The 22166-nt window shown below is 37.1% G+C and overlaps 1 protein-coding gene across 4 annotated transcripts in view; it reads left to right on the top strand.

The window, feature by feature from the left end:
• The window catches only part of VPS13A (vacuolar protein sorting 13 homolog A), a 160455-nt gene that overhangs the window by 29524 nt on the left and 108765 nt on the right, over positions 1 to 22166 (top strand). For all 4 annotated transcript variants that reach the window (XR_015793885.1, XM_088130428.1, XM_088130429.1 and 1 more), the window contains exons 10-21: positions 1112 to 1169; positions 1560 to 1687; positions 6381 to 6487; positions 6803 to 6974; positions 10955 to 11017; positions 15706 to 15835; positions 16085 to 16179; positions 16778 to 16920; positions 18894 to 19095; positions 19187 to 19301; positions 19576 to 19712; positions 20481 to 20613. Coding sequence is in view for 3 of the 4 variants with exons in the window: in XM_088130428.1 (XP_087986554.1) it covers positions 1112 to 1169; positions 1560 to 1687; positions 6381 to 6487; positions 6803 to 6974; positions 10955 to 11017; positions 15706 to 15835; positions 16085 to 16179; positions 16778 to 16920; positions 18894 to 19095; positions 19187 to 19301; positions 19576 to 19712; positions 20481 to 20613 (1483 nt within the window). In the remaining variant the exon portion in view is untranslated. The remainder of the gene's footprint in view (positions 1 to 1111; positions 1170 to 1559; positions 1688 to 6380; positions 6488 to 6802; positions 6975 to 10954; positions 11018 to 15705; positions 15836 to 16084; positions 16180 to 16777; positions 16921 to 18893; positions 19096 to 19186; positions 19302 to 19575; positions 19713 to 20480; positions 20614 to 22166) is intronic.

The raw sequence follows: 22166 nt of genomic DNA, 5'->3' as shown, positions 1-22166 counted from the left end.
AATTGCTATCACAACCTGAGGACTACCGGTACCTGCGAATAAGCCCATCCACATATAAGCCAGCCCTCACATCTTTAACCAAAATACCATGAAAAATATACCACCCACAGATAAGCCAACCCTTGAAATTTTCAAATTTTAATTTTCACAGTTGGCTTATCCATGGGTAATCCACAGATTATCCATTTTTCATGGTATTTTGGTTAAAAATTTGAGGATGGATCAGTTTATCTGAGAGTATATACAGGATATACAGGTACTTTAAAGAAAGTATTACCATATATACTCGCAGATAAGCACATCTGTGGATAAGCCAAACCCAATTTTTTGGGGTGTATTTTTGTACCTAAAATTCTCGGTTTATTCATTAGTATGTATGGTAGTTTTCCTCAGTTTTCTTGGAAACTTTCAGTCTCTCAACCAAAAACCTTAGGAAGAGAAATATTTTAGAATCTTGTCATATCCTGGGACGTGCCATTGCAGAGAACCCAAGCAGTATATAAAATGCTCATTAATATTATGCCCATGTCAACGATCAAGTGTGTATATTTTCTGACCAAAGACTACAATTAGACCTTTTGGATCGAAGACCTGATGTTACTTGGGATTTATTAAGGAATTGCTTACAGACATAGTTTCAGTTTGGACAATTACAGTGTAATACTATATGATCATAATGCTTTTTTCTTTTTTTTAATTCTGCTTTATTAAGTAAGGCCAAAAGGGGGAAAAATCATTGTTTTCCTCATGATGTTTTTTTCAGTCAGACATTATTTTATTGAATAGGGATCAGAGATCAAATTAGTGTATCCTATTTTCTACTTCTCATTTAGGCTTTCATCCAGTATGATTTACCATTCTATGTGGCCTACCATTTACATTTCACTGTATTATTATAATACACATTCCCACATTTTTGAACCAGGAACCTGTTCTGCACGATTCTGCAGATAGAATTATTGTGCAAGGTACAGTCTTGGATCTCTTTATTTTAACTGAATGTTGATCCGTCTAGAGTATTGCTTGGGAATATTCTCTCTGGATCATATTTCATTTTGCGTTCTGAATTAGTATTGTGAATGAATTTTCATTTCATTTTTTTCCCAAAAAGAATAATTTAAAATATGGAGTTGCAAGCACTAATGGGATCCCAGAAGGCTACAGTTTTGGTGAGTTTTTAATATTTGCTAACAACCTTACATGTGGAGTAAACATAGATAGTTTCTTCTTGGGGCTGTCTTTTTATCCAGCCCAGAAACTTCACTTAATACAGACTATTGTGGTAAGTTAGTTTCTCAGGGAACACAGAGACAGTATTATGTCCGTGCTAAAATGTTACACTGACTGCTGATTTACTTCTGGGTAAAATGCAAAGTGCTGTTTATTACCTTGAAAGCTCTATATATGTATAGGTCTGAAGAAACAAACAGTAGAAACCTATAGGTTTCATTATAAGGTAGTGATTGGCACAAGAGTACTTTTATGTGGGATTAAACTTACCATTTTCTTGGTGCAGCTCCACATTTTTGATTAACTTACTCTAAAATTCTGCTTTTTAGTATTCCGTCCAATTTCAGCTAAAGCCAAACTCCGTATGAATCCACGATCTGATGTTGACTTTTCAGCACCAAAACTAGATCTGGATGTAAATCTTCAGGATATAACCATTGAACTGAATAAACCACAGGTAACTGTGTAAATGGTTTAGATTTGTACAGAAACCTTTTTTATCTCATGAACTAAATTCTCATTGTCCATTTGCATCTTTTGCAAGGCCATAGTTTTCCGTAATCTATGGAAGAATTCTCAAATTTACATTTGTCTCCCAGAAAAAGAGTAGGCTTATATATCAAGGTTGTTTAGGTATCAAAAATGTAACAGCTGTAACATTTTTTTTCTATCCTGCCCAATTGTCATTAGATGTTAACATATGGGAGGAACTAATCACTAAGTTTTCTTTCAGCTTCACTGGTAGGTTTAATGAGACTTTCCTCATATATAGTCCAGAAATCATCCTGTAATGTTTTTCTAGATTTTCTTTAGTATTTGAGAGATTAATTTAGAGAGGGAATGGGAGGCCCACTGAGAACGCTGTGGGACTACTCCAGAAGCATTCTTTTTAAGAACAAACTAAAATAGTAAACAAACAGTCTGTTCTACATAAAGTTACATGAGTCCTCTAGAGTATCTTGCTGTCTGGGCCTTCTTGGGTATAAATGTTTGTTAGGAGATACAACAAATCAGTTTAAAGAGATTCTTAAAATTTTAACAAATTGGCAAAGGAATAGAGATGTATGGAAACAGAAAGTGTATGCAAATATTTACAGGACACAATGTGGCTCGGAAGTTTGGTTAAACCATTACAGGTGGATTATAGTCTGGCCAGCTCAAAACCCAGATCGTGTTATTGCTACAAGTTCCAGCTGAAGAAGCTTTATAGAGTGGTCCACGCACAGAACATTTTCCACTTCCATGCAGAGGTATAGGTTTTAACTGGGATTTAGTAAACTGGCAGGAATGCCTATTTTAATAAGAAATACCACATCTGTCTTATCTTTAGAATTCTACCAAGAGCATTACTTTTGGACATACATTTTTTCTGGAATAAAGATTAAAGACATATTTCATTCTTGAACTGAAAAATATTTACTTGAATTCAGAAAATGTAGTTATCAATAAACTTGTTCTGTGTTTCTGCAACCACTACATCCATCTGGTGGATCACATAAAGATGTAGGTGGAAAATTCCTGTGGGGCTCACATGACCCTTTATTTAGCTACAGGTAGTCCTTGCTTAGTGACCACAATTGGTGCTGGAATTTAGGTCGCTAAGCGATGCAGTCATTAAGCGAATCACGTGACCGGACCCAATTTTATGACCTTTTTGCGGTGGCTGTTAAGCAAATCACCACAGTCGTTAAGTGAATCACATGGCTGTTAAGTGAACCATGCAGTTTCCCATTGATTTTGCTTGCCAGAAGCCGGCTGGGAAAGTCACAAACTGCAATCATGTGACCCTGGGACACTACAACCATAATAAGTGCAAACTGGTTGCCAAGCAGCTGGATTGCAATCACGTGACCGCGGGGGTGCTGTGATGGTCGTAACTTTGGGCCCCTGTCATAAGTCACTTTAGCACCGTCGTAACTTTGAACGGCCATTATGCAAGGATTACTTGTACTTTAATCTCTGAGAATCAGGACTGAGTGAAAGCGCATCATAATATTTCATTTCCTAATGATTTATATTGTCTAAGTCAGGGATTCTTATGCATATGTATAGACAAGATGCAGTCTTAAATATTTGTTTGTTTTATTAATGCACAAAAAAGTATGCAATTTAAATTTATAAAAATGTTATATAAGTCTGCTATTTCATAGGAAATGTTCGATGAATCTAGTCAGTGGATTTATGCAAATATCTCTTCTTAATTTAGTTATTTGTGGAGGCTTGTAATCAATGAAGTTACATTCCCTTTTGTCTTAGCGTTATTTCTGATTTCTCTGGATGAATTACCTCTTCCAGTATAGAACACAAACTAAACAGAGGCTGTTATCCAAACTTTCTAGTGATTTCCAATAAATCATAAAAAATACGCAGGCAGCCAGAATATCCAGGGTGCTCCTATAACAATTTTGTTGTTGTCTACTGAATATTAAAACAGCAAAGTATCCTGTACAAAGGTTATCGTATATAATATATATACAGTACTGTGCAAAAGTTTTAGGCAGGTGTGAAAAAATGCTGTAAAGTAAGAATGCTTTCAAAAATATATATTGTAATTGTTTATGTTTATCAATTTACAAAATGCAAAGTGAGCAAACAGAAGAGAAATCCAAATCAAATCAGTATTTGGTGTGACCACCCTTTGCCTTCAAAACAGCATCAATTCTTACACTTGCACACTTTGTACACTTGCACAAAGTCAGGGATCTTGTAGGATTAGAGTCAGGTGTATGATTAACCAGTTATACCAAGCAGGTGCTGGTGATCATCAATTTCATAGGTAGGTTGAAACACAGTCATTAACTGAAACAGAAACAGCTGTGTAGGAGGCTTAAAACTGAGTGAGGAACAGCCAAACCCTGCTACTAAGGTGAAGTTGTGGAAGATAGTTTCATGTTACAGGTCATCCACCATGGCAAGACTGAGCACAGCAACAAGACACAAGGTAGTTATACTGCATCAGCAAGGTCTCTCCCAGGCAAAAACTTCAAAGCAGACTGGGGTTTCAAGATGTGCTGCTCAAGCTCTTTTGAAGAAACAGGCAACACCTGAGGACTGTAGATGCAGTGGTCGGCCAAGGAAACTTAATGTGGCAGATGAAAGACACATCATGCTTGCTTCCCTTTGACATCGAAAGATGTCCAGCAGTGCCATCAGCACAGAACTGGTGGAAACCAGTGGAAACCAGGAACACCCATCTACTGTCTGGAGAAGCCTGGCTAGAAGTAGTCTTCATGGAAGAATTGCGGCCAAAAAACCATACCTCTGATGTGGAAATGAGGCTAAGCGACTCAACTATGCATGAAAACATAGGAACTGGGATGCAGAAAAATGGCAGCAGGTGCTCTGGTTTGTTGAGTCAAAATTGGAAATGTTTGGCTGTAGCAGGAGGCAGTTTGCCGAAGGACTTGAGAGCGGTACAAGAATGAGTGTCTGCAGGCAACAGTGAAGCATGGTGGAGGTTCCTTGCATGTTTTGGGCTGCATTTCTGCAAATGGTGTTGGAGATTTGGTCAGGATCAGTGGTGTCCTCAATGCTGAGAAATACAGGCAGATACTTATCCATCATGCCATACCATCAGGGAGGCATGTGTTTGGCCCCAAATGTATTCTGCAGCAGGACAACGACCCCAAACATACAGCCAATGTCATTAAGAGCTATCTTCAGCATAAAGAAGAACAAGGAGTCCTGGAAGTGATGGGTTGGCCCCCACAGAGCCCTGATCTCAACATCATCGAGTCTGTCTGGGATTACATGAAGAGACAGAAGGATGTAGGTAGGCTACATCCACAGATCTCTGGTTAGATCTCCAAGATGTTTGGAACAACCTACCTACCGAGTTCCTTCAAAAACTGTGTGCAAGTGTACCTAGAAGAATTGATGCTGTTTTGAAGGCAAAGGGTGGTCACACCAAATAATGATTTGATTTGGGTTTTTCTTCTGTTTGCTCACTTTCCATTTTGTAAATTGATAAACATAATTACAATATATATTTTTGAAAGCATTCTTACTTTACAGCATTTTTTCACACCTGCCTAAAACTTTTGCACAGTACTGTATGTATATTCTTTTTTAAAAGCGGTGGCAGACGTTATTGAATTATTCTAGTACTCCTATGTCTCAGTCTGTTCCAGAAGCAATTAAATATAGTTTGGGAAGCATTTTGTTGGTGTAAATTTATGTTGAGAAGGAGGAGTATATTTTAGAAGATACATTTACTAGTATGCATTTTGTATCTTTTTGTACTTATCAAGAGGTTATAAAGCTGACCCTGTTATTTGCTCTGAAGGTGCACAGAGTTTCATGTAGTACAAGAATTAATTTCTTTTGTTCTGTTCAAGTCCACCATGCCTAGACAGTAGATGCTTACCAAAGTTATCTTGGTTAGTATGGATAGATTTAGGAGGACCAATAATTTTTTAAAACTTTTTTTGCCTGATTGTAATTAGGAAGACATTTCAATATATACTTTAGCACAGTGATTCAAATATATTGTGCTACCTATCAGATTTGTTATCTGTGAAGATATTCAGTCAGAGAAACAGCTGTATTAGTAACTGAACAGCACAGTGTTCTGCGGTTGGCAGCTTTGAATTTGTTCCATGCTGTTGTCTGCCCTTCTAATTTTTGCTTCTGTAAGAGCAAGGTGTTGCACTATATATATAGCAAAGTGGTCCATTGCATAGTACCAGGTTAATTCTGTTCGTCCTAGATTAAACAACAACAAGGGCTATTCTGGTGAGCTTTTTCCCCTTGTAAACGTGCACATATAATGAAAGGAAGATACTCCCTTACCTTGAAATAGTTCCTAGAATCTGTGAGAACTACTTAATTTATGTTAGTTGGTGCCCAGTGTGGTTCTTGATGAAGAGCAGAATGCAAAGTCAGGTATGATCTCTTTCTCTCTCTTCATATCAGTATTGATTTGGAAATAACAATTTGAATTAGATTAAATCTACAAATGAAAAGATTTTTCTTGGAATAATTATTACTTTAACTTTTAATTAAATATTCTACCGTCAGTATAAAATAAAAGCTTTTCATGTTCCAATCTGTTCGACCTCTGAATAATATAATTTTAAGAGAAATGTTTGCATTTTGTTGTAATTATTATTCTGTACTAATAGTATCTTTTTGCATTTTTTTTCTTGCAGTATTTCAGTATTATGGAGCTCCTTGAATCAATTGATATGATGACCCGAAATTTACCTTATAGGAAATATAGGCCAGATGTTCCTGTTCACAACAGTGCCAGGAAATGGTATATATTCAATAATTTTTGGAAACTTCTACAGTTGTAACTGTTTTTCTGGTAGAATATTCTCATAAATTGGAATTCCAAAATTAGAGAAACTTGGTAGGAAGAATTTCATAAGTATCCCTATTAATAAAGTAATAATAGGTTTAATTTTTCTGTCTTTGGGAGGAGAGTGAAGAATTATGAAGTAACTTGAGAAGACTGCTTTACTAAAATATCTGATAATTAATTAGTATTAATCTAATACTAATATTTAAAAAGAAATATTAAATTTGTATGTAATATTATGCCCTAACATTTTTTTTCTTTTTCTATTAGGTGGCAATATGTTATATATGGCATTCTTGAAGTAAACATCCAACCTAAGCTACAAATGTGGTCTTGGGAACATATTCGATACCATAGAAATCAAGTGAAAAGTTACAAAGATCTCTATAAAATAAAAATAACTTCAAAGAAGCTTACACAAGAGAGTTTGAATATGTTAGAGGTTAGAGGTTTTAAATTATATTTATCACAAGCAATAAAAATAATTGTTTTCCAAGTTAATAGTCTAATATGCTAGATTGCATGTTTGTTTATAGCATACTATTTTCAGTTGGTACTGGTTTTAAGCCCCAAAGATAAACTGTAACCAAAACCTATACATCAGTGACTTAAATAAAAAGATACTTTATTTATTTATCTATCACATTCATATAGCCACCCATCTCACATAATGACTGTGGGTAGTGTATATAATAAAAGAGTCCAAATACATAAAAAAAAACATTAAAATACAACCAAATTAAAAAGGTAAAAAACAAAGTGGTGAAAAAACATACAAGAGAGTACCTTCCAATTAACTATCATAGAACCATCTAGCAGGCTCCACTCTGTTATGTGGCTCCAGGCCAGTTGACCAAACCAAGTTTTAAGGGCCTTCTGGGAGGCCAACAGGGTTACAGCCAGTCTCAATTTGGGGGGGAATGATGTTCCACAGAGTGGGGCCTTGGCAGAAAAGGCTTTCCTCCTAAGTTGCACCCGGCAAAATTCCCTAGTCGAGGGGACCTACAACACGCCTCTCCTGTTGGACCTGGTAGGACAGGTAGATGTAACCAGGGAGAGGTGGTCCCTCAAATAATCTGGTGTCATGCCATGTATTGGACCCAGAAGCAAACTGGCAACCAGTGCAGCTTGCGGAGCAGATGTGTAACGTGCAGTTCTTGGAGCACGTATAACTGCTTGTGCCACTACATTTTGTACCAGCTGAAGCCTCCAAATACTCTTCAAGGGCTGCCCCATGTAGAGCCCATTACTGTACAGTAAATCATTTGGGAGGTGACTAGGGTATGAGTGAGTGAGAGTAGAGCCTCCCAGTCAAGGGATGGGTACACAACGAAGCTGTGCAAAGGCCCTCCTAGCCGTGTCTGCCACCTGCTCTTCAAGCATACTTTATGCCAATTCCACATTCCCCCTCAACTTTCTATAGCTTTCTGAAAACATGTTACAAATGGCTGAGAATCCTCCAGAATGGCTTTCTGGCTGGAAGAGGTCTGCCAGTAGAAGGAAAGAAATTGCCAGATGAAATGTGTCAACTTCTGTTGTACAACAAGAAGAGATAAATAGGAAGAAAAAAGAACAGTAAGGTGCAGTAACAAGATCAGTTGGAAGCTGAGGAAGGATGTTTTTTGCACATAAAGGGATAAGCAAGCTCCAATTCAGTAATAATTATAATTTGGTGAAAAATATTTGCCCCTTTTTGGATTTTCTGAAGTTTTGCCATTGAAAGTTCATGTAGGTATAGTGATATTCATAAAGGGAGTTGGAGTAAACACATAGCACCAATATTTAGTGTTTGTTTCATTTATTTCAAACAGAATAATCCAACATGCAGTGTGCCAGTGTGCCCACTAGGACAGGTGGTCCTAACTGCGTGGCACTAAAATCCCTGTGAAACAACTTTGTCCTTAATGTTTTCTGAAAAGATAGCAGTGCCGCTGCCATCTGGACCTCCTTGAGGAGGCTATTCCAGAGATTATAGGCCATCCCTAGAGGGGTTTGCCTTCAGACCTCCCCAGTCTCTGGGAGGGAGCATTCATGTAACCTCTCCTCCCAGATGGGACAAACAGATTAAGACAGCTCTGTGAATTGAACTTGGAAACTTATAGATCATCAAAGCAGTGCCTGCAAAACTAGTTTATGTGTCTATAACAGCCCTCACCTTCCACCAGCTAGGCTGATACATTCTGTATCACTTGCAGTTTTTGAATTTCAGTTGGTCCTATGTAAAATGCATTACAGCAGTCCAATCTAGAAGTAATAAGGGCATGAGTTACTGTCCCCAAGACTGCCTACTCTAAATTTTGGTGCACTAGCTGAAGCCGGGTGAAGGTTCCCTTAGCTAGATCTTCTACCTGCAGAACCAGCAATAGCTATGAATCCAAGAGAACCTCTAATTCATGGACCATGCTTTTGCAGTCCCTTCCAGAATCAGTACAGGAGATAACAGAGAGCCAGATGGTTTTTGGATGAATGGCATCTCTGTTTTGTTGCCAATAAGGTTCAGCTTGTTTTTTTCCCATCCTCAGCCTCCAGGCCCTCCACCACATCTTTGTCTTGGCCTGGAGATGTACAGCTGGGTATTATTAGCATATTGATGATACCTTACCCCAAAACTTAACAGCAGTTTCATATAGATAATAGAATCAGGAAGTTGGAAGAGATCATAGATGTTTTCTAGTTCAGTCCCTTGATCAGTGCAGGTTCTACCTGAACATGTCTGGCAGATAATCATCCAGCCTTTGAAAACCTCCAGCAAAGGAAAATTCATAATTTAGTGTAGCATCCCCTTCAAATATTTGAATGCTGTCCCCTCAGTTGTCTCTTTTATAGCTTAAACATATCCAATATATAACTGCTCCTCACAAGGCTTTCTTTCTGGCCCCTTCACCATCCTGGAAGCCCTCCTATGAACTTGCTGCAGTTGGTTACTGGCCCTGGTATTCCAAATGGGCCTGACCAGGACAGGGTAGAGGGGATGAATTACTTTCCATGATCTGGAATCTATGCTATTACTAACTTCTCCTCTCTATCCCTAATACTATTAACATCACCCACTTAGGAAGTGGTGGAACCACTGTAAAATGGTAACACCTACTCCCAACTCTCACAAGCAGTACCAATGAACATCATGATCATTGGTACTGAACATATCTGAGAATTCCCAAAAAAACAGGAGGACCCCCTTCCCCCATCCAGGTCATGTTGCAGGTTATCCATCAGAACAGCAAGTGTGATTTCAATCCCATTCACAGGCATGAACTCTGACTGTAAGAGACTTAGATAATCCACTGGGTGGAAGTTGTCCAGTGTGGCTGGAATGAGAACATTTTTTCAGGAGGTGGTGTATTTTCCTTTCTCAGGTTCTTTCCCCAGTTGAATGGTTCCTTTTCCCTTGCCAGGTTGTCTTCTACTCTTTATTTTGAATGCCAAAATTTTAATTGTGGAGGAATCAACCATGTGTGCATAGCAGAGACCTGGGTAGGGAATAAGGAAAAATCTTCTTCTCCCAGTTTTAATTCTGCAAGACCTAAGACACCCCTTTTGCCCCTTAACCCTTCAGAACAAGAAAAATCTGCTTCACATTTTGGGTTGGAATTTTTAATGGGTAAAAATAGATACCCTAAACCTCCAAGATTAAGGCCTCCAAACAGAGTAAAAATATTGGTTCCATTCATTCTAGGAGTGGTGGTGGGGTGCCTGTGACATAGGGGTTGCAGGTTGTCTGTTGTACAGTATAGCAGTTAACTGCTCAGATTTGAATATGTCAGCTCAAAATGGAAACTCTCTAGTGGTATATAATATTTTTCTCAAGTTCCTAAGAAGATGCCAAGATTCTTGCTTCAGATTGGCTAAAGTCCTGAATAATAGTATTTTGACAAGAGTAGAGGATATGCTATAGCAACTTGTGGATCTTGATTGTTGAAAATACTACTACAGGTAGTCCTTGGCTTATGTCCATTCATTCAGTGGCCTTTTGAACTTGCGGCGGCCCAGAATGGGGCGGGACTTATGAACGGTCCTCAGAGTTCCAGCCGTTGCAGTGTCCCCGCAGTCGTGTTTGTGACTCGGTTCCCAGCTCATGATTACAACATTGCAGCGAGCCACAGTCACGTGATCACAATTTCTCACGTTTTCTGCCCACTTCACACAAGCAAAGTCAATGGGAAGCCAGCAGAAAGTTGGAAGTCATGGTCACTGAGGTCCTTCCTTAATGACCTGCGCGGTCCTTGCTTAATGATGGCAGCTGGGACCGCCAGAACTGCCATCTGTAATTGATGCAGTCACATGATGTCGTGCTTTATGGCCACATGCTTAGCGATGGCAACTCTGGTCCCAAATGCTGTCGTTAACTGAGGACTACCTGTAGAAATACATTTGAATAACTTTGTGTAGTAGGTAACATTTTACTTTTACTTTTCTTTATAGGAACTAGAGAAGACTTTAGATATATTCAACATCACTCTAGCAAGACAACAGGCAGAATTTGAGGTAAATGTCTTGTAAACTACACTGTATAAAATACAATGTTCTTATTTCAGCCTTTGACAAGTACAATGTAGAACTATAGAGACTTGTGAAATTAACATTTATAACATAAAAACAGTCTAGGTCTAAAAATTATACAAAAGTGACTATAAAGTTAAAAGATAAGGAAATCAAAGCTGTAAGACTGCTATAAAACTGAAAACTGTAAAAAGTGGCAGAGTTAATTAAACTGATGAATGAATACTGTATATATCATACTATATAAAAAACTAAAAGAATAATCTGTATCAACAAAAGCTGTAAACTGTATAATTGGAGGTTAATATAATAATAAGGCATGGGCTGTGTCCAGCTTGATCAGTTCTAAGCTGATATTTGACTCCTGGCAGATTTTGCATTGTATTTCACAGAACCTGGTAATGGTTTGGAGTCAGAGAGTAGTAGGCAGGTGTAGAATTGGTCTGAATAACCTGGTAACCTGGTAGGTAGTGGGAGAATGAGGGTAGCATAGATGTCTCTGTAAAATAAGACAAGGAGGATGTGTTCAGTGGTTTCAACTTACCCACCGTCGCAAGTGCAGAGATATTCCAGGAAGGGGATCCTGTCTGTTTCTTCTAACACAGCCAAAGGTTGTCAAATGAGCCAGAGTGAAGGCCCTTCTGTAAGATGTGCAGCCAGTTTTATTGTGTACCTTAGGTTTTTAAAAATGGAAAGGTTTAGAGCCTCGACTAGGTCTGTTTTGTGTTCTACATTCATTACCCAGGAGTGCACTGGATCGCTCTTAGCTCAGGGAAAGTATTGGGGTGAGGGGGGCAAGTTATAACAGTTTGGCCAGCAAGGTTTGTTTCCTGGTTGACTGCTATCCATTCTTCAGTGGTAGGGGTATTAAATCATTTGGGAATGAAGATATTCTTAGTGAAAATTTGAGTATGGACAACCATACTTTGGCTTCCACTTTTACCAGATCTTCCTCCAGTCACAGATTGTCATTAGCAACACAGAAGGGTACCTCAAATACTGCTTTCAAGAATTAGAATTGCACAAGCTCTAGAGAGACAGAAGGGTAGAAACTTTGTAAGTTGAGACAGTAATTTTGCTTTCAGTAATTTAATGGCTACAGGTATGTAGAAGCCTCTTTTTTATCAGAATAATTTTAGAATGGTGGAAGTACTTATTTGGGTATTGGGGGCAACATAGCTGCCATCGCCCTTCCTAGAACCAGAGGAATGGAAAATCACCCCCTGGTATTTAAGCATTGAACCTGCTTATTTCTGTTCCCATTTATATATCAAGAATGTATCTTTGGTCTCTTGATAAAGGCCATGACTTTAGTTTTAAAGGCCATGACTTTGGTGTTATGGTAGTTTATTTCCACATAATCCTCTTTTTAATACTGAGCAAGGCTCCTAGGCGTTCTTCTAAATCTTTTAGGGAACCTAGAGAGTATTACTGTATTGTCTACATACAGCAGGATGGAGATGTATTTTTCTGACAACCTGGATGTGTGTGTAGAAATCAAGGTGATCTAAGTGGCCTACCATACCTCTCGGGTGGATTCTGGTATGGCTAGCTCCAATTATATTCCAGTGAATGCATTGGCTAGCTTTTTCTTTTGTGTCTTCAGTGACATTCCTGAGGATGTATTGGGTAGCTGTTTCTCTTGAGGAGTGATAGGTATGATAGACATGTGGCTTTGTTCCTTGGTGTTGTTGCAAGTTCCTAATGGGGGTTTCTGGTATATGTGGCTCCTGTGGACCCCCCTCCCTTAAATTGCATATGGCAGCTGGAACTTTTGAGAGAGTGTGGGTGATATAGGAATCTCTCTCTTTTGTGTAGCTGCATCTGAGTATTGTAGCAGTGCTGGTGCTGAAAGGCATGCATCTCCCCTCCTTGATCTTCTGAAGCTTTGATGAGGTGACTGCAGTTCTTGAAGTATTACTGTCAGCCCTCTAAGGTAGGCCAGGTTTGGAAACAGATATCAGAATACTGGAACATACATTGTTGTTTTAGGGTATAATAACAGAATCTTGAAAGTCTGACAGAATTTCCCTCTGCCCCCTCTTATACCAAGGAGAATCAAGTGAGGTTAATTTTGAGTTTCTTTTTCACTCTCCTCTTTCTCATGGCTGAGCTGGTGTTTACATAACCGTTCTTGCATTCCTTCTGCAAGGTTATCTCTGTACTCCTACAGTTACCCAGAATATGAGCATCTTTTCCTTTGGAGTTACTATAGCTGGGCAGTCAGCCTTGGGGTCTACAGCAGAAAAGTGGGATGAGGAAAGTATTTTTCATCTGTTAGTGGGTAGGGAGAAATTGGATCGAGTCTAGGTCCATAGCTCTGGGGTGGCAAAAATAGGGTCAGAGACTTCTATATTGTCTTGTGAAATGATCATCTCTGTATAATGCAATAACACCTGAGAGGTTTGGAATTCATGAGATGAGTGGGCTGTTTTTGGCATCCCTACATGCATTTTGTGTGAAATATTTGTAGCGATCCCATCAGGAGTTGAGGAAGGAACTGCCTGGCCATTGTCAGGAGCTGCTTAATAAGGTTTAATTGGACTTTTCTCCATTTAATTATTGTGCATTATAAAAACCTTAAAGGCATTCTGAGTTTGTTTACCTTGGCTGATAGGGTATTTAAGAACTCCAGGATCTGGATGACAATATTTGCAACTAGGGGGCACATGCTGATTGAAAGAGATTCATGGCAATGGCAAGGGATCCAGCTGGCTCTTCTGGATTTCCTGTCTCTCTGCTCCAGGACATTCCTTGAGCTGGAGTTCTGAGAAAGAGAAGGGGAAGCCCAATGTAATGTTCCCTTGTAACAGATGAAGTCTTGAAGAGTGAGAGAGGATTCCTGATGCCCTGGGGCATAAATCTGTTCTTAATAAGGTTGCGAAGGATGTGATCACAGTTCCCTTCGATGCATTAATGGGCAGGAAGGGCTTTCTCATTTGCTTCCCTGCTGCTATCTTGTTACCTTCTTGGGTATCCCCTACATTGTAAAGATTTATTTTATGAAATCATGAATCATGCCACAAAATACAAAAAGCAACAATAACAACAACTCCTTAACTATTAATTCAGATTCTAGAGCAGATCATAACTCATCTGTAACCATCTTGATATTGATTGGTTAGAAAAATGTGCTGAAAAGAAGAGAATGAAATTTAACAGAGAACTACAAACTGTAAAAGGAAACAAATATAGATGGGGTTGTTTCATTTGGCAGTAGCAGAAGATGAGAAAGATCTGGTCTTGGTAGATTGCAGATTAAGCATGAGCCAGCTGTGTGATGCAGCTGCCAAAAGAGCCAGTGCAGTTTTGGGCTGCATCAATAGAAATATAGCATCAAGATCACAGGAAGTGATATTACCACTCTGCTGCATTGATCAGACCACACCTAGAATACCATGTCCAGTTGCTGTTGCCATAATACAAAAAAAAGACTTTGAGGAACTGGAAAGAGTGCAGAGAAGAGTAAGAAAGATGGTAAAGGCTTGGAGGCTAAATCCTGCGAAAAGTGATTAAATAAACTTGGTATGCTAAAGAAGAGAAGGCTAAGGGGAGACATGATAGCAGTCTCCAATAGTTGAAGGGCTGTCACAGGAAGGAGGCCATGGATTTATTCTTTATAGTGCCTGAGGATAGGACAAGAACCAATGGGTGAAAGGTTTACAGGGAAAGATCCAAACTTGAAATTAGGAGGAATTTCCTGATTGTGAGAACTATTAAACAGTGGAATAACCCCCTTTCTGAAATCATGGGTACTCTATCACTGGAAGTTTTCAAGAAAAGATTGGATAGCCATTTGTCTAGGATGATATGAGGATTCCTGTATTGGGCAAAGGGTTGGACTAGAAGACCTCTATGGTCCCTTCCAATCTACGATTGCATGATTCTACTTTTGGAACCATAGTTGATTCCAAACTGAATATGAGTCAGGAGTATGACATTGCTGCAAAACAAGTCTCCATACCTTAAGCGCTAAGACAGACTGGAACAGGATTAGAGATAGGCAACAAGAATAATTAAAGCCTAAAAATAAGAGAGATTGAGAGGTCTGTTTAGCCAGGAGGGGAAAAAATACTGAAAAAGTATATGATAGCATTCTTCAATCATCTGAAGAAAATCAAATAGAAGTAGGGCAAATCTTGTTTTCTAACACCCCAGAGGGCAGAACATATAGTAGATCTAAGTAATTAAGAAGGCAGGATCTGACTGAACGTTAAGACACATCTCCCATAGAAAGAGCAAATCAACAGTGGAACAAATTAGCCAAAGAGATGGTGAACTCCTCTTGGTTGAATGCTCAGGCAGAGGCTGGAGAGTCATCTGTCAGTTGTGAATATTTTAATTTGGATTTCTGTATGTAACAGTAACTTGAACAGGATTGCCTAAATTCTTCATCAACTATCGAATATGCATTTCAAAAGATGAAGCTCCTTAAACAGAGTTAGTTAATCTTAGGCACAGAGTTAAAACAGCAGTTACTACTTTTTACTACTATGAATTTATATTTTGAAAATAGTACTCGTGCTTCAAATTTACCTTTTTAAAATAGGAGCTCAGATTTGGTTGCATTTCTTCAGGCACCTTGCTAGGTTTTCTTTATAACTGATACAATAAAAAACTATTTGAAGTTATATAGTAACTAATATTAACTTGTGCTTTGCTTTGCATAATAGGCTATTAAAGCTGGATTAAAGATTTTCAGACCAGGTGCTAAACAAGATGATGAAGACTCTGGTGGTTGGTTTAGTTGGATATGGGGATGGTCTGGAGGAAAAAGCAGTGAAGCAAAACAAGAACCAAAAGGTATAAATGTGGCAGTTTTTCCATAGTGCTGGAATGAGCTTTCACTATGATTAAATACTAAAGTGTCTTATCACAGTACCTTTAGATATTAGAAAAGATAAAGTTGCTTCAACTAATGAAGTAGATTTATGCATTTTACAAAGCTGTAATTGTAAAAAACTTAAACCCTTATATAGTATGTTTTTTATAGAATGCTACAGTATGAAAAATGTTTTTATTGAATGTAGTAATATTAGTTTGATATTGCAGGTATTGAACAGTTTATGACTCCACAAGAAAAAGATAAACTCTATGCAGCAATCGGTTATAGTGAAACAGCTGTCGACCCAACATTGCCGAAAACGGTGGGTGTGATTTGGTTAGGGTAGGTCAACAAGCATTGGACTTTTCAAAGAAATGGTATCTTATAATGGACAAAAATATCTAGAATACAAATACATAGACCTAAGCATTAAGTAATTTTTTTTTTTTTACATACTGAAAGGTAAATTAGCCAGACGTCTCTAGTTGGGATAGAGAGCTCTAAGCTATGGGCCTGTAGGCCTTTGTCCTAAATCCATTTCCTAGAACTTTAAATATTCATTGGTGCAGACATAAGGCTTATCTGAGCTTAATTGCTTGTCATTAGAGGAAGGGATAATCTTCTCTGAGGAGGGGAGGGATTATCTGTGTTGGGTTAGGGTTAGGGTTAGAATATAACTGACTTTTTTTTAATTATTTAAAATTAAATTATTATAATTAATAATTTTAAAAAAATATTTTTAAATAATTAAACTTAGAAAAGATCTTCTATTGGAAGGCATTTTTCTCACATTTGGTGTTATGTATTCAGTTACTTTGAATTTTACATGTAATGATTAATACTCTGAATTTCAAATGTAATCATTAATGTTTGGTTAAAATGTTCTTCAGTTCATGATATTTTTTTGTTAATTTTCATAGTATGAAGCTGTGAAACTTTATGTAAAATTAATAAGCATGACAGTTCTAATCAGGGAAAACAAGGAGAAGCCTGAGCTGATAAAACTTGCATTAATTGATCTCCGTACAACAGTAACTCAACGCCCTGGTGCTGAAGCAATAAGGTAGGCATTTAGGTAAATAGAACTATAGTTAAAAAATGTTGGGAGCCTTTCTCTATGTGAGTGGCCATGTGTGAGCTTTGAGGAGTGTTTTCTTTCTGTCCCTGGCTTTGCTCTGTCCCTCTGATTTTCCTTCTGGTTTTCTGCTGTTTGTTTGCTTTTTCCCATCATTTTTCAGGGTTTGTTTTTCCTCCTCAGATGAAGAACCTTGAAAGTTCTTTTATGGTAGATAAGCTTTTGAGGGCGTTACAAAAAATTCAAGAAGAAATAAAAAGAACCGCAAGAGACATGCAAAATATGTTTCATTCTTGTTATTTGATATTTGATCTTTGTTTAAAGAAACTGAGAATCATTAAGGCGTAGTAGCTTAATTGTTGGATTTTGATCAGGGAATTAGGAACTGGTCTAGTTGTTCTGAGGAAAATGTTTAGAGGAGGGAACATAGCTTATCCAGCTTTGATCTCCTGGAAGAAAAGCAGGATATACTAAATGTAACAAATAAGTGAAGTGTAAATCTAGTTTTGCTGGTAGCTTTAGAGAAGAACAGTTGAAATATTGAATGGAATTTGACATTGAAAAAAACAGAAAATTATAGGGATCCAGTATTAGGGTTATAGTCTCTAACAAAAAAACAAAAACTAACACACACACACACAAATAAAAAATTGGAAAATCTATGCCTTAGGCCAATAATTTTTCCTTACATTTCCAGCTCCTCTCATGGAAATCTCAAGGAAGTGGTCTAACTATGAATAATTACTATGAATAATATTTTATCTTAGACTGTTCTGCCTTATTTTCTTAAGGATATTTTATCTTGCTTTTGAATTGTTTTAGCAATAATCAAAACACACCTAATCAAACACGCTGCATAAGTTTACTTCAGATTTTTTTCATGTATTACAGTTTATTTTCATTAAACAATCCTGTATAAATAATTTATCAGTCACATTCAGATGTACTATCCAGGGATTGGATGAATAGATCTTGTTACACATAGATTTGTATAATCTGCTCTGAAAATTGCTTTGGAATTCTTACTGGCATACAGGAATCTTTTATCTTGGTCCACTTTGCTAAAGTAGAATGCAGATAAATAAGGCAGAGTTAGATATGGATCATATGTCAGTAAGAGAGCCAGTTTCATGCTGGCCTCGAAACCTGGAGACTGTGAATCCTAGATCTCCTTCTGGCATGAAAGCCAGCTGGGTGACTTTGGGCCTGTCACTCCTCTCATCTTAGCCCACCTCACATGGTTGTTGTTATGGGGAAAAATAGGAGGCAGGAGTATTAGGTATGTTTGCCCCCTTGAGTTGTGTGTGTGTGTGTGTGTGTGTGTATAAAAAGGTGGATGATGATGATGATCTAAATATGAGGCAATGCTCCTACTTAGCATAGCTGTTCACAGTCCTTTTAGAGTTAATTCACATGGGAGTTAACAAGTACACAATATATTTGTGAGTTCTTTTCTGTGTTCCCACGTTACTTTGAAAGTCTTCTGCATATAGATCTAATGTGGTACATGTTGCATAAATATATAAAATATGAATTTTAAATCATTTGGTTATTTTTTAAAAATAACAAACGTATTTATAACCTGTCTTTTATTCAAGCTTAGTGAACTGCATTAGAGATAATTGAAACTATTTGTGGTAAATTTCTAGGCCATGTTATAAATTTGCTTCCAGAATGAGAAAGACAAATGATGGGACTTGCATGCTCGTTCATTGTAAAAGTGTCCAGTCATGGAAACAGTTCTTTAAAATTTTTGATTCTATACAAAGAACTCCATTATACCTTGATGTGAGAAACTGTAATTGGTAAAAATAGTTTAAATCCTTCATACTTTCTAGTGTAATCTCCTGCTTATTACATTATGAGAGCATAGAGCATAAACTTTAAAGTAACTTCTTTTGAATAGTAGAATTCTGTGTGTGTCTATGTGTATATATCCTTTGTGTTCTTTTTTTTTTCAGATTTGAATCAAGTGTAAGTGCATTTGAAGTGCAGGGTATGGCTCAGAAAAAAACAGTACCGTGTCTGCTCTCCTCTCACACAGTCCATTCACTGCACAATGCATCGCTCTTCACAATAATGTTTGAAACCAATCCCTTAGATGAGAATTGCAATCAGAAACTAATAATAGAGTCACAGCCTTTGGAAATAATATATGATGCAGTAAGTAGAAAATACTTATTCTACAAATTAGGTTAAAAAAGCAAATTCTGCATTGAGAATATACTTCACTGTTCTTTTATATACTTATCAGATGACTGTGAATAGTTTAGTTGATTTCTTCCGACCTCCAAGTGATGTTCATTTAGAGCAAATAACTTCAGCTACCTTAACAAAATTGGAAGAATTTCGTGAAAAGACAGCTACAGGTAAACTCTGGATTTTTTTTTTATATATATATAAAAAATATATGTATATATGTATATGTGTGTGTATATATATATATATATATACACACACACACATATACACACACACACACGCACGGACATATATACAGTGTGGTGTGAATTCCCAGAATGCATATAGCTATATCTATATGCATTCTGTGAATTCGTATTGCAACAGCTATCATGGTGTAAGGAACAGGATCTGGCCCAAGGAACTGTTATTAATGCAATCTTTTAATTTTTTTTTTTCTAGGATTAGTGTATGTTATAGAAACACAGAAGGTCTTAGATTTAAAAATAAATCTTATGTCTTCCTATGTCATTGTTCCACAAAATGGATTTTATGAAGCTACATCAAATAAGTTACTTTTGGATCTAGGTCATTTAAAGGTAACCCCTTCAATTAGCAATAAATTGCTTATATTTTATGTTTATGTTATTTATTTTGCAGCCACTGGCTGACATCTGAGCTCAGTAGAGTTCATTTCAGGCCTGGATACTACTTTGTTGGGAGATCTCCTGGGAATATCATGGCTATAAATTAGACTTGGGAGGAGGGAGGGGGAAGATGGTGACAAACCATTTCTGCACAGTTGCCATGAAAATGGATGACGATGAATTAACTAGGAATCAGATTTGATTCAAAAGAGATTTTATTTTAATACATACACAGAAAACTTTTTGTTATTCAGTTAAATCATATACATTAATTTCCACAGTTTCTGAAAATTTCCACGTGATGATATAATTTGAAGACTTAGTAGTACTAGGCAATTTAGATATTTTCAAAAGTTCAGTAGTATAGAAATGGGAAATCTCTGGACATGGATTCAATCCAACCTACCAGGCTGATCAACCTTAACTGTAGAGGGGGAACCCCCCCCCCCCAGAGCAGCTGAAGTCACTTTGTGCAAGGGGTGGGGGCAAGGCATTAATGGAATGAGAAATGCTGGAGGAGGCAAAGAGCGAGTATATTGTGCAAGATGAGATGGAGGGGGTAGATTCCTGATTTTGTTCTGCATAGAGGACAATGTTGTATGTAGGGTAATGCAGGGATGTTCCCTGATTCATCTGTACAGAGCACTTTTCTTTATTTGTAATACATTCTTGGAGGATGTATTTTAAAGCGTGACTATTTCTGTTTTGTTTTTTTCTAAGATGAGTAGTAAAAGTCGGTGTACCTTGTCAGACATCAAAGTTGGTGAAAGTGCTCTTGAAGATATTATGTCAAGAGCATATGATAAGTTTGACATTCATCTCAGTAGCATACTGCTACTTTATAGCAGACATTGTAAGTATTACATTATGTTGATTTTTAAGGAATAATAAGTGGGATATCCTTAGAAAAAGTTATAATTCATCTCATTTCAAAAGCATCCTGTATCACTCAGTGTATATAACTATGTGGAAAATTGTTTTGTCATTTCATCTTCAATTAGTTACCAAGCTTAAAAAGATAATGGCATGTGCATAAAAAAGATACTGTTTGTCAAACAATATGGAATTTGTTATTACTTGCACATTAATGGTAAACTCTGGTTTGTTTAACTCTGTTTTATTGAATAAGCTTGAGTTGGCTGGTTTTGTGTAAAATGGTAAGTAATAAACTCTGTTTAGCAACATTGGCTAAGCTCAGGCTAAGACAAAATGAATCAAGCCATGTTAAAGCTTATCAGTATATGGAACCCAGCTTCTAATTAGAAACAACAATAAGAATAGATTGGTTTCAGTTCTGATTTTGGCCAGCAACTGATTTCTAACAAAGATTGTACTTTGATGTGAGTAAAATTTGAATGTTCAGTGAGATTGATTCCCCTCATTGATTGACCATTCTTATTAGTTGACATGGGAGCTTTAATCTCTTTTCCCCAAGTATGAACAATGAACTGTGAGTGACAATTCTAGAGAACGCAAACCACAGAAACATAGTTAAAATAATGTGTTGTTTCATAGTATCATAGAGTTGAAGAGGACATTTAGGCCACTGAGACCTCATTCTCAGTGTAGAAATCCAATTTTTTTTCAAATAATTTTATTAAGAATTATAAATGTAAAGAATAAAAGTTAATACAGGCTACAAAATATAAACAGAAAAATACATAAGAAAAGAAAAAAGTGTGAAAAAGAAAAATAGAAAAAGAAAAAAGAAAGAAGTAACTTCCCCCTTCATCCCAGCAAGCTATTATAATCTTAATAGCTTATGACTATGTCTAAATACAACATGTCTCTTCATCCCATATCTCATCTACTGAATTAGAAAAAAAATAAATCCAAATGCTTAGTCAGTCGTTCTTTATCAGCAATCAGGTGTAACTATTTTTCTCCTTTAGCCATCCTCAAATAAGACAACCTTGTATTCCTTCCCTGAGTTTTTAAAAATATCTTTTAACCCTTTTTAACCCCAGAGCTAGTTTTCCGTTCATCTGTGTTTCAAGCCAAAAATCTTTCAGAACCTCAGCAGATTTCTTTTATATATATCTAATAAGTAAAGTTTGTCCTTTTGTTTGTCACTTCTAATAAAGTCCTTCAGAACCTTAACAGAGCTCTTTTGTATATTGTATATTTGTATATCTCCTTTTGGGAATAAGTCATCCATCAATTCCATTTGTGTGCCCTTATCTTTCTCCATATCTTTCTCATTACTTGTTACATTTAAGTCCCCCTTCAAAGGAATTTCAAAACCACCCGTTGCAAGTTGTTCTTGTTCTGTAATTTCATTACAACATGCTCTGTCAATTTTGTCAAGAAATTCATCTGTTTTGTCAAGAAGCTTGGCAGACAAATATTCCCAAATTTGTATTATAGATTTCTACTCCATTTTCTTTGTCCTCTAGCTCCCTCAAG

The sequence above is a fragment of the Python bivittatus genome, unplaced genomic scaffold (assembly GCF_059951505.1).
Source record: "Python bivittatus isolate LINGU-HERP-01145 unplaced genomic scaffold, Pbiv_v1 ctg000850_np1212, whole genome shotgun sequence".
NCBI lineage: Eukaryota > Metazoa > Chordata > Lepidosauria > Squamata > Pythonidae > Python > Python bivittatus.
This window is presented reverse-complemented; position numbering and strand designations above follow the sequence as displayed.